The 14002-nt window shown below is 30.7% G+C and overlaps 1 protein-coding gene across 16 annotated transcripts in view; it reads right to left on the bottom strand.

Moving 5' to 3' along the window:
- LOC119602792 (restin homolog) overlaps nucleotides 1–13685 on the bottom strand; it is an 88773-nt gene extending 75088 nt beyond the window's left edge. For 11 of the 16 annotated variants that reach the window (XM_037954575.1, XM_037954567.1, XM_037954583.1 and 8 more), the window contains exon 1: nucleotides 12300–13685. In XM_037954575.1, coding sequence (XP_037810503.1) covers nucleotides 12300–12561 — 262 coding nt within the window. In that variant the 5' untranslated portion in view covers nucleotides 12562–13685. Of the gene's footprint in view, nucleotides 1–3210; nucleotides 3514–12299 lie in introns of those variants that run through there. The other 5 variants (XM_037954601.1, XM_037954592.1, XM_037954513.1 and 2 more) reach the window with 4 other exon arrangements.
- Nucleotides 13686–14002: the final 317 nt, after the last annotated feature.

Genomic DNA, 14002 nt, shown 5'->3' on the forward strand with positions numbered 1-14002 from the left:
TCAAAAATTGAAGTGTTATTCTTTTGGGGAACGCCCAAGTTTGAAAGTATTAGTTTAAGGATATCATAATGTCCTTTTATATTGCATTTCCAAAACAACCTTTTAAATTAAAAAAATAATTAGTTTAGATAATATAAATGTTATTTTTCAATATAAAATACAAAATGATTTTTGTTTTTATTGTAAAAAAATACTTGTTTTTTAAATAAAATTTAAAAAAACCGCTTATCACATTAATTTTGCAAACAACCGTAATCAGATTCACACGCGATATTTTGATTTTTTTTTCTTAACATGAAATTTCAATTTGTTCAGTTCATTTCGTTGTTAGAAGTTTTTATTTCTGATTTTGTTTTGCCTCTAAAGAAATGAAAAGAAAATGAGAAAAAAATCAAAAGTAGAAATTTAAAATTTCAAGCAAAAAAAAAATCGAAAATTATAAAAACAAAAGTCAAGGTTCAAAACAAGTTTCGAGAACGTCAATTGTTATAACAGAAACAAAAATTATTTTAATAACGAACCGCAGAAATTTTGTCAAGAAATGAAACTTGAAATTAAGACGAAAAAGAAGAAGTAAATAAAACAATAGCTACGAAAACAATTGTTAAACGAAATAATTTTGAAAATAAACGTAAATTTGCGACCAAATAATGAATGACAGCAACAAGTAGCAAAACAAAAATAATAAAAAATAATTGTATGTGCACTTCATTAAGGAAAATTATTATTAAAAAAAGTAACAACAAAAAATTCTAATGAATACAAATTTATGCCAGACCAGGGATGTGTTAACGTGTACTTTTGTATTTTGTTGGTACAAATCTTATACATATGAATGTATAGAGTACCATTTTGAAGGCTAGTGAGTAACCCTGAGAATACCTGGTAATGACTTATATTTACTCAACAACTTACTTTTCATTGACAACTACATACCGTCTGAGTTACTTATAAGGAGTCCAGTAATGTTTTTCTTTTAAACTGATATAGAAGTACCTTTTATACCCTACACCACTTTAGTGGGGAGGGTATATTGGGTTTGTGCTGATGTTTGTAACGCACAATAATATTAGTCCTATACCGACCTTCCGTCTGTCCGTCCGCCCATGTAAACCTTGTAATCAAACTACAGGTCGCAATTTTAAAGAAACTTGCTACATGATCTTCTATTGCCCCAGCGACGAAGCCTATTGAAAATGGTTAATATCGGTTTATTATTTCACCTAGCCCCCATACAACTGAACCCCTGAATAGGGCTTGTAAACCTTATAATCAAACTACAGGTCAAAATTTTGAAGATAATTCAATAAAAGTTGGCACATAATCTTCTATGGTACCGGAGACGAAGCCTATTGAAAGTGGTTAACATCGGCCCATTATTTCCTAGCCCCATACAACTGAAACCGACGAAGTTCATAATTATGTTTAATATAGCGGTATTTCGGTAAAACGCAGCAAAACCAAGTTCTATACTAGCCTTGATGACCCTCATGAATTTTAAAATTATAGGGTCTCATTTGACCATAGCCCCTATACAAAGCCCCATTCGAAATTTGACTTAAATGTCCACAATTTTATTCAATAATAAATGGCTTAAGTATATCTGAGGCAAGGTACAATTCAATTTAAATGCTTTATTATGAAAACTACATCACATTTTTTTGTAACAGGTGTATTATAGTCGCCCGATTATAATTTCTTACTTGTTTTTGGTTTTGCCATTACTCAACTACCTCTTTGTAAGGGAGTGTGGTAATTTCTTGCCTCCAATGACATCACGGTGTTAAAATAATGAGTTAAAAAACAATGAATAAGTAGTGGAAAGTGGTTTTAACTTATTACTTTTCAATGTAAATTTTTCCTGGGAAGCAATGGTTTTCCAAACTGTTTACCCGAAATACATAGAACTGAAATGGTATTGACTAAATTCTTTTTGTGTGCTCTTTTTTTAATTGAAAAAGTTCTAAAATTGTAATGGCTCCAAAACTACACAATGATTTTCTGTTCAAGCATTATAGCATGAGAATCTTTGTTCATCTAGTGCTAGAAAACTAGTTGCAAATGCTCCTTAGAAACAGTTCTAAACTAGTTTTATTTTGTCATTCTTTCTATCGGTCCCGATACGTTGTTTCGGAACTATTATGTGTTCTATTGAACTACAGCAGTTCGAAAATACATATAACAAGTATCAAAAAACTGGTTTCTTGAAATTCCTTTAGAAGTATTTAAGAATTACAACAATTTCTAGAAATCTTGGCGGCTCAGTGGTTCAAAGGTTTTAGTTCAAAAATCTGGAGTGGTTCTATTTGCACGCATTCTAAAAGTTAAATTAGAAAAAAATTCCAAAGCAAATATATTATATAAATTTCGTTCGTTGGAACAATTTCTATTTCGCACATTTCTCTTCCCTGAATCAGACTGACTTAATACTAGACAGACAGAGAGGCACAAATACATACCAGAAATACACAGATACTCAGAAGAAGAAGAGACAAAACAACAACAAAAAAACCGACACATTTTATAAGAGACAAGTGCAATTAATTGTATTGTATTGTTGTTGTTTGTAATTTAGCACTTTAACTACTTGAAATTCAAGTCGAGAATCTAAAATAGAACCGGCGTCACTTAGTCAAAACCAACAAAAATTGAAAAAACAAGCAACAACAACAAATATCACTTACTGCAATATTCGCACCACAGACAAAATTGAATTGAGAAAAATATCAGCAACAACAAAAAAACAATATAGTAATTGCCAACAACAACTAATATATACAATTCGGAAAAAACAAGTACTGTTGTCATGAATGATTTCGAAATTTATTTCATTTCGTTTCTGTTTCTTGATAATTTTTTTGCACTTTTATTCTATTTTTAGAAAATGTTTTCCATTATTTAAAATTCTCGTTTTATGTTATTTGTTTATTTTTTTTTTTTCAAGATGAGTTTCCTCAACAATTCTCAAGTCTTACAAACAACAACATACAATAATCCATCTAAAACAATGTTTCACAATCAGATAAAACTGAACAACAAACTACAAGTCAACAAACGAAACTCAAAACGTCTCATTTAACAAGGACATTTTATTTTAAAATTTGAACTTGAATTTTTTAAAACGTAATATTTATTTTATATTTTGGGAAAAAACATTTTTATACATAAAAAAACAACAACATTTAATTAAAATTATATTTTTGTATTCACCTTTTTTATAACAATTTTCGTTAAAGTTTTATTTGATTTATACTATTCCAAAGAAATAATTCGTTTATTTATTTTAAATCTACGATAATAATCGCTTTTTACTGTTTATTTCTTTTAAAATGTCGATATTATTTTTTGTTTTTTATTACACACTTTGTAATCAATCCAATTAATATTTTTGTTGGTGTTGTAAACGCGTTAACAACGTCCGCTTTGGAAAGTCTCGTTTTAGTAACTAAAACATTAAAGTGAACGTGCGCTACTTTGAAGCGACAGCGAAGTAATAAAAATAATACAAAAACAAATTCACACAATCATTCTGTTTTCGTAAAAACAACAAACACATTTGAAAAACATGAACATGTGAAAATAAGAAATACTGAGCGGCAAAACGAAAACACAAGCGAAAAGCGAATAAAAATAAAAACAAAACAAAATCTTCGTCTTGGCAAATAATTCAACTCACTATCTCGAATTTTAGTTTATATTATTTTATATGTATTAGCAATAGCAATGTTGTCAATGGCGAATATTATCCATGAAATTGAGCGTTTTTAGCAACGTTTTTGAAATAAAAATACATAATAGGTCTTTTTCTAAGCCCGATAGAACTTGTTAGGCTTAACATTTTGAAAAGTCATCAATTAGGATCATTTTTGCATTAATGGGTTTGTTAACTAACAATGATTATGATCCGGGCGATATGTGGTCTTGACAGGATGGCCCTATGCGCCAAAAGACGACTATCAAGCATCGGTTTATTGAAATCAAAATTTTACTTGATTTCGAGAAACGGACCTGTCAATTATTCTTCTAGGTCGTGCGAATTTATATGTCTCAATTATTTCCTGTGATATCTTGTTATTAATGACTTCGGTATAATTTCTGAATTATGAGAAGTGTAAAATTGAAACGCTAGAAAGTGTTACACAATCACTCTATTGAATTAATAGCTATCACCAATAATATCTCTCTTGTACGCGGTCAAGAAGCTCCAAACTATGCTTTGAAGCAGAGATCCATGTTAGAGGGTGTATAATCCGTTTTTCGGTACATATGTAGGTAATGTAAATACATACCATGAAACTTAGATGGTAAGAAATAAAGGTACCTCCAAACTTTTCAACAGTTTTCATTCAAATATGATTAATTAATGCTAAAAGAATGAAATAAATTAGGAACAAGGACGCCTCAATCCGCTAAAGTCGTTTTTAAAACGCTATTGATCCAAAAAAAGATAAAATCAGTTAGTATTTCGAGTTTCTGCAGATTATAGCTTGAAAAGCTTTAATAATTTTAAGCGATTTTTTTGGCACACAAATCAAATTGACAACTCTCATTTCATTGCAATTGATAAGCTGGAGAAGAATGAGTATTTCAGAGAGTGAATTTTGTTTCAATTTGCAAAATATTTACTTTGTATCTCATACTCTTTTACCTTTTCATATTCGAGTTATTTTTCATTTATTTGTTTTGTTTATATTGCTTTTGCTAATAATATTTTTATAAACCGGTAAATTTGATTTAATGCATTTTGAGTAAATTGTAGGTGTGGAGAAGGGACAGAATTTGATTTATATTATTGTATCTGAAAGTAAGCATTAGAGTGACCAAATGTTTTATTTTAAGTTATATACATTTTTGTTCTTTTATAAACACAAATATTTTATTATTTATTTTTAGAAAAACATAGATTAATTTAACCTACAAAAGCCAGAAAATTCAAATGTTTTTATCTAATTTAGTTTGGCAACTCTATTGTGTTTTTGTTTGTCGGTTTTAATTGAAATTGATGACTTTAACATTTTGAGTCACTTTTTCATGGCTTTACACTTTCGTGTTAATGTTGCTCAAATGTCAATTGTTATTAAATTTATGATGGCATATTTTTACATTTTTACGTTTTTGCGTTCAAATGGGATCACATGCTTAACAATGATACGGTAGATTATAAAATAAATTATTTTATTTTGTCATTAAAGTTATTTTCAAGAAACAGTGATTTTAAAAAATAGGCGTTCCTACTTTGATTTACTTCAAAATATTTGACCTAAAAACGTACATACAAATATTATGGAGTTTTGCATCAAGTAGTTTTTCAATATGAGAGAAAATTATGTAGGGATATCATGGGGACGTGGCATTAATTGGGTTCGCTCTATGTTGTATTAGTAGAAATTTATTCTGCTTGGTAAGTACTAATTTGTCGTACCGACACTTCCCCCTGTTCTACGGAGAGGTTTTATCTATGTAATCTATTGATGGTAGGTGATCTATTAAATTTGCTACAAAAACTTTATACACCAATATATGGAAGAAATCAAAGTCCAATGTTTAGAAATTCAGTTTCCTGGACGTAGTTCCTTAAAATTTTCCAATCAGTGTTCCTGAAGGAAGTAATATCTGGAATAACATCGCACCTATGATATTTTGATTTAATTTTGACGAGGCCTAGCGTTTCATTCTCCACTCCACATGATATACATTCATCTGAATCTGTACCATAATGCCAATATCTGACTTACTCATTCTGACAAGACTTCTAAATCTTCGTTGGGATCATCCATACAATTTTAGTTGTTGAATTATAGACTTTACCGTGCAACCGACATTCTCTTCCCGTGAATTTGGGTTTAAATAACAGCCACCACGTGCACCTGTAACCGGGACAGGACAAAGTCCGAAACTCTGCCCTGTGGGCTATCTCTTCCCTTGGTACAAGACTATGGGATTCTTTGGTTCGACCTCATGTCAAATCATTCCAAGGAAAGGACGAAGATACATTTGATCATCACCAGTTTATAGTCCCGGCAGACTAGAGGTATTGGTAACACCTCTTTTCCCCTGGCAATAACACCAAGATGGAGTCTTTTGCATTTGCAGCAAATGTGCAGACTTGCTGGTCAGATTTGTATCCCACATCGATTAGGTTATTTTGTTGCATATATCAGTCGAAAGAGTAATATGGTCTGCGCAACGCAATTGCGGGTAGGAGGGGATATGGTAGTTGTGTCTGCTGCATATATACATAGGTAATTAATGCCTGAAGAATTTGTTTTGTTGGAGAAAATTGTCGCGATGTTGTTGGGGTTGACAGACTTAGAGCAATTTATGCTGGAAAATTGGATTTTTTGCTTATTTCTTTTAAATGGAAGGGCACTCTAGCAAATCTCTCAACACCGAAAAGTGCAGTTTTCTTTTCCTGTTTCTTACAACGACATCTTATTTAAATACAATACAATATTTCCTTTATTTCGATACAATGTAAGTACAAAGAATTTTAAATAAGGGAAAATTCTATAATTGCACTTAGTCTAAAAGTAAATTCCAAGTATAATTGATTAAGAATTTTTATTATGCATTTTACTTGTAGGGACCAATGATGCAATTCTCAACACAAATAACAAAAAATACTGTTTTACAATTGCATGTGATAAATTTCATATAAGTAGAATGCCATTTGAAGTAAAAGCAATTCAAATCAATTAAATAAAATAAAATTGTACTCTCGTATTAAGTAACAACCGGATCAGTATTTGAACAATTTTCAAAACAATGAGTAATAATATTAGTTTATTATATGGACACCCACTGTAAAAACAGCAACAACAACGAATACGGCAGCATTCTATTCTACATATTTATTAAAAAAATATATAAATTGGCTAAAAATATCAAAACACACACACAAATTATTCAATATTTAATTATTAATTACACAAAATAATAAAATAACAACAATATGCATTAATTTAGAATCGATCAGATTATACAACACAGTGCAATAGATGTGCATTTTCGCCCTCGCCATGATCTAAAAAATAAAACTAGATGATAAAATAAATTTGAAACGGAAATAGTAAATTGTTTAATTTGTAAATATTGATTCAAGTACTTGTTGAGCTGAGAATTAATTTTAATACTGAAGATAAATTCTAAGTCATATATGACATCACAGTTTTCCTCAATATTTTTGCATTATTTTTTATTAAAATATTGATAAACTTAACCAATTTTTGAATGCATTAAAAATATTTTTAATTTTATTCGCATCAAAGAATATTAAAAGGGTGTGTAATCTCTTATATTTTTAGTATTTTTGTCTGTATGTAGTTTTGACATAAATGTCCAAATTTTGAAATTTATGTCAAATAAATTTGTTGATTAATTCAGAAATATGCTATAAATTATTCCAAAATGAGAATCAATTTCATTCGCGTGTAGAAGAGAAAAATAGACACCCACACCTAATGTTAAATTTAAATTTGCGTTTCTAAATTGTTAAAAGTAAGAATTTCACATGTTTGTTTATTTAAACATTTTAAATCATCATATGACTTGTAATATGGCAACGAATTGCGCATTTTTGAAATCCAATGAATTTAATAGATTCTTTTTTTCTTTTATGGTCTATTATGATCCGATACTCGTAAAATTTTATATGTATTCGAATATCGTTCCGATTATAGTACTTCTTTTCTAAAAGAGACCTTTTGTATATACATATATGGGAATTAATGTGGTTGGGAGATTAGCTGGGGAATCCGAAACCTTTTTCGCAGTTACTTCACTAGCAGTCAGAAATACCCAAAATTGGATGCTTTTGCAGCCGTTGAGGTACTTGGTTCGAATGACAGAGGTTGCTCGCAGCTTTTGTTGGTGTAACCCTTTTTAGAGGGTGCTTTTTTGGGGCATACTTTGGACTTGGCTTTCCCTGTTTCCTTTCATGTCATGATTTGATCACCAGTCACTAGAAGATTTGCTAGGCCCGGTGTCGCCACCAAACAAGGATCTCAGTAGCATTCCCTTCAACGCCGCCGTGGAAATATTTGGACCCTGACTTGGGATACACTTTTCTTTCGGGCAGGACGATCTTAGTATTTTATATTTGATACCAAGTTTATAAAAACAGCTTCGAAACTGGTGTTGAGAGAGGACCAACAAGCCGTCAATGTGGATAGACAGACTCCGGATTTTATGGTCGTTTAAGAACCAAAGGACTGATACATACTCAATCATACTCAATACTAAATAATATGGTCCTTCAAACTGCAACAAGCAACACACAACTTTTGTTTACGACTTTACTCTTTTAAATGACATACTTAAGACATATACATAGATTAAAACATTTTTTGTTCCCACAAACTCTTTCATTCAATCTTTTTACATTAATTAATAAACTCAAATCAAAAAAGAACAACAAAAAATCTCTATACAGTTTAATTGCTTTTTAAATGGTCTATTTGTAAACAAATTAATGTACAATTGGGATCTGTTAATTATATTCAAAAACAACTACTTATAGTCTTTGCAAGTCACACACAGAGTTAAACTCTAGTTTATTAGCGCTGCCGGCATTTCTACAAAATTCAGTAAATAGTTTCAACAATAAATAAACAAAAACAAACTCCTACGCATGGTTGTATTATTTCGAATAATTAAGAGATCAAAAAGATCCAAACATTTATGATTGAATTGTAGTTGTAATTGTCAAAAGAATAAAAACAAGAGTATGAACTAATAATAAGACTCGTAATTAATTGATTTAATGAAATGTGGGTTTTATGAGTGTAACTGTGCGCCAATTTCTATTAAACAAATAAAACCAAGAAACAATTAACATTTTGAACCACTTAGTAAATACAGTGGACCACAGTTGTTGGAAACACAAAACGTTTTTTTGGTTCAAATGCATTTTTAATTGAAATTTTAAATGTGAGAGAATTTACGTCAGACACCAGTTTTACCACTTCTATTTACTCTGCAACCATTCAGTTTTTGTCACATTTTATTTTTTATTCTGTCTCTAATTTAAATTTAAATTATGATTATGTCATCATTTTAATAACTCGTCTAATTTTATTTTTGCTTTTATTTTTATATCAGTATTTATTTGTGCAAAAGACGGGATATTTACTAAAAGAAAAACGCAAAAAGAATTCATATAATGTGAATGAACAAATTCTTCTATACAATGTATACATTTATACGAATAATCTTAATTTTTTCTTGTCAAACTTGTTGGCTAATATTAAACTAGTTAGTAAAAAATTTCAAAACTTTTGTAATCCTACTTAGTAAATTTAAAATAGCCTCAACTAGTTATAGTTATTACGGTTTGGTGATTACCCAGGCCGAAAAATTAAATCTGCAAAACATTTTAAAAATCGTGAGTGACATCAACATTATCACGTATTTTAAAATAATAAACCCAAATTTAAATGTTAACGAGCTAATTTCGAAAAGAATGGATATAAACCAGAAAATCTAATACCCCCGTAATTTAGAAGTTTACAATGGTTTACTAGACACTTCTCTATAAAAATTTTTAATAACTGCTTTTGTATTACACATTTTAAAGATCCCTGTGTAGAAAATTTGGTCTATTTTTCAGAGGTAAAACTCTAATCACTGAATACATTTAAAAAAATTATCAAAAGAGTTAAAGTTGAATTGAACAAATTGTTCCATTTGTGATTGCAATAAAGTTTTCATAGCAAAACAAGTAAGAAAGTATAGTACAATCAATGCACCAGAATTAATGATATTCATACATTAATCAAATATTAATTAATATTACAAGTCGTCATCGCCTGGGAAAAATTCAACACCTATTAAATTTCCCAACATATACTTATGAAACTAGACCGAGAGAGATAATCATTGATGCTCATATTAGAATGTCATTGATCACCTATCATTCTCTCAACACACATACACCAAGGGTAAATCGGTTGAGAAGGTATTACACTCTCTACTTGGATGCATAGAGAAATCTCCTGAATTCGTTTGTGGCCTTTTTGGGTATAAAAGGTGCTTTTAACAATGTAAAACCTGATATAATTCTATCAGCTCTACAAGAACAATGTAGATACTTCAACTATAATAATCATTAAGGATCTTCTAGAACAACGGATTATCTGTTCCAATATGGGCACAGTAGCAATCCATAGAAAGGTAAACAGAGGCACAAAACAGGGAGATGTTCCGTCTCCATTACTGTGAAATGTTGGCATAAACTGCTTACAAAAACTGTTGCCTATGCGGACGATATTGCGATAGCAGTATGAGGAATTCATTTGAACACAATATCACATAGGCTGGAAAAAACACTCAAAATACTAAGTCGATGAACAGAGTAGTACTCCCGCATTCGGTATGTCCTAGATACCTAGCCCTTATTCTCGATAGAAAACTATCATGGAAACCCAATATCATAGCAAGATTTACAAAGGCCTTGACGGCAATGTAGATCTACAAGAAAGCTGTAGGAGAAAAATAAGGGAATGAAACCCGAACTAGTGAAATGAATTTTTAAATCGGTCAGCCGGCCAATTCTGTTTTATGGAGTTACCTTTTGATGGAAACTACTAAATATAAACTACTAAAATTGCAATCTCCTTGACAAAGATGTAAGGAGAATGTCGATCATGAGATCACAAAATCCCTATTCACGTTGCTAAACTGTATTTCAACAGACCTTTTGGTCAGGAAAATGGAACTCACAATGGCATTCAGATTGAATTGAATTGAACTTCAGTTTCGTCATTTCGAAAAATACTGGACTGGAGGAAGATCGCTCTCCACTAAGCCTATCCGAGAAGGCATCTTCATTCCAGAGTATGGAATGAGGATTACATTCAGAATCAGTAATGTTTGTAGTCAAATTCAGGCCGAAATATCAAGCATAAAAAGATCGGCAAACTGGCTCTGGTATCATAGGATATCGAACAGAGATATCCTAATCTTTACCGACAGTCAAGCTGCAATCAAGTCCCTGACAGGTTTATACTCTGCATCACGAATACAGGTTCACTATTGCTCGGACATAGACAGTTTTTGTGGTATTCCGATAGGAGTATGCAAAAGACTCATAATATGAAGTCGATAAGCTGGATAAAGCTCGATAAGTAGCGCACGCACCATCTTCTGAAATATAGATGACAGCAAAATGATAGCTGCCATCACAGGGCACTGTAATGAGACTTAGAATACCTCACAATGACTATTGTAGAAACTGTCAACATAAGGAAGAAGAGCAATCAATTGAACATCATCTATTTTGCTATCCTACCTTAGGAGATATCCGACTCCGATATTTAATCACCCTCACTATGTCTGTCGCAATATCCATTTAACTACTAATCTCTTGAATCTCTCATCTCAATGCGTCTTTACTATCGTATCTTACCACAACTTTTTCTTTCCCATTTCTCTCTCTCTATCTATTTACAGGTAACACAAAGGGACCAAAAGGACATACGAGTGCAGCCTGCAAAACCAACTAATCAATCTACTTAGAAAACCCGATAAAAAGTAATGCTTATATGTTTAAAACCATGAAAAAAGAAGCTAGAAAATTAAAAATGTTAAATAGTGGCAGACGATTTTGAAATTTCTGTAATATGAACGAATAATTGTGGGTCAAAATAATGACCTAGGTATATTCTATAAGTTTTACACTCTATAGGCAAGAAATCTTAAGAATTAAATTGTGTAAGATGTTTGTTCCAGATTACATTATTGCAAAATTATCAACAATTAAATTCAATTCCAAAGAAATTGGATAATCTCACAGGTCTGTGCCAGGCTTACCACAGACTTTTATTCCTTGGTAAAAAAAACTTAAAAAATAATAAGTACAAACCACTTTACAAATTGACTTTTTATGAAAAATCAAAAGACTGAAATATACCCACTTTCGATTCTATTACACACCTGATAAGAACATTCAACATAAATCGAACTTTAGCCAGCTTATAACGTCCAATTTTGGAAAGGTTTGACTATAATTTTTACTGAAATATTCACAGGCATATCTATGAGCTAAGTGTTATCATCTATATGAAAAAAAGAAACAAATGTTTAATTCTTAGATTTTATGAAGTTCTTAGGTCTCCTGCAAAATTACCCAACTTATTCCCATTTATGTTTCATATCTTAAATGAAAATACATAATGAAAGAATGTATTTACTTCCAGCTTTTTAATTCCTAAAATCGACTCTATTCAGAAAGTGAATTTCTTTCAATTTAAAAATTATATTACTCTATAAATTCACAAGTTTAAAAATATATTTTTACATACCTCTTGGTGGTGGCCCAGCTTTTGGGGTAGCATGTGAACATGGTCGGCCAATTTTCGAAACTGATGATGAAGAGCCCCCAAAATTTGTGGGAGCTTTTAGGCGGCTGGGTGGCACACCCGTCACTGACGAGGCTGGTGTCGTGGCACTAGAGTTGGACGCTGGTGGTGGCTGTGTTGATGTTGGTGTTGCCGGTGGAGGCAGCAGTGATGATTCCACCGCGGCACTTGCTGCATCGTTATTTTTATCGTTGGTTTCACTCATTTTTTATATTTTTTTTTTCACACTTATTATTTATTTCACAATTTCACTTAGTAGCACTTTTACGTGGAATGATTGGAATTTGTTGGAAGCAATATTTTTCCAATCCACAACTAATTACTCAATTATAAGGAAAATGTTATTACTTACCTTTTGATGTTGTACTATACTTTTACGGTATATTAAACAATAATATGAAAATAGGGTTGGTAACTCTTGGTAAAGCAGCATGCACAGCTCTCTTCACCCTTTTACAAACTTATTCTTCTTCGAATCACTCACACATAGACAATGAATATAAACAAAAAATTACACAAACAGTTTTGTTTCAGCAAACAGCTGAGCGAAGAATATGAAACACAAAACAAAATTGGCAAAAATAAACAATATATTTGATTATACCCCTTCGTTTTTTTGGTCTTGATTCCACACAACAACAACCAGAAGACAACAATTTCAATTTAGATTTATTTTTGTTTTGAAAGAATGCTGGTTGACCTTTATTATTATCTATGCGTTAGTTAATAAATTATTAATATCTTTATTATGCTAATTAAACGGTTATATTTTTCAAGATATGATTTTATTCACACAATCTTATATACCCAAGCACGCACCACGGTTTTCTCAACATTGGGGTTGATTTTTAGTTAATTATTTATGCTTTGTATTTCCGAAGGTATATTTTTATTTTCTATTATTTTTTTTAATATACATAAATTATATCTAAAGATTGTCTACGTTTAAGGAAACTTTAATTTTTGTATGTAATTAATTTCGTTATTTGCACTAATTTTTCTTTTTCACCCGCATTTACAAATTCACAAACGTACAAAAAACCAATTATTGTTCATCAAATACACACAACGACACGAGTGCAATTATTATTATGACACGGTTGTTTGTTGTTATTACAATTAATAAATAATAAAATCGCTATTTACGAGAAAATATATTTTCTTTATTTTCGGTGTGTTATATAATGCGGCGACAATACGACCAGTTAACAAATTATCATACTTTTATTGAGTTCTGTTTATTTGTTTTGAAATTATCGTAAAAATAAAAGAAACGCAAATCACAACGTGAGTTTAATAAACGAAATTTTTCTTGCACTAAAATAAATTCGTTTAATAACCGTGTCACATTTGAATGGGAACATGATGAGAAGAAACAGCAAAGAGAGAGAAAGTATTGCCAGATTGTAGAATTTGGATGGTTGCGAGTTTTATTACAATAATCGCTCAAATATAAAAATATATGCCGCTATTTTCAAATAATAATCATATTTGTATATTTTGGTTTTATGAAACAAAATTTGTATGGGAATTTGGTTTTGTAAACTTTTAATAAAATAAAAATTCAACATTAGAGAATATATTCTCAAATCGCATTTTGTGCATATCTAAAATTAGTTATTTTGCAAATGGCATAATATTTCAAG

Source organism: Lucilia sericata, unplaced genomic scaffold (assembly GCF_015586225.1).
Source record: "Lucilia sericata isolate MDLA Ls3-8-SP2 unplaced genomic scaffold, ASM1558622v1 Contig000009F_arrow, whole genome shotgun sequence".
Lineage (NCBI taxonomy): Eukaryota > Metazoa > Arthropoda > Insecta > Diptera > Calliphoridae > Lucilia > Lucilia sericata.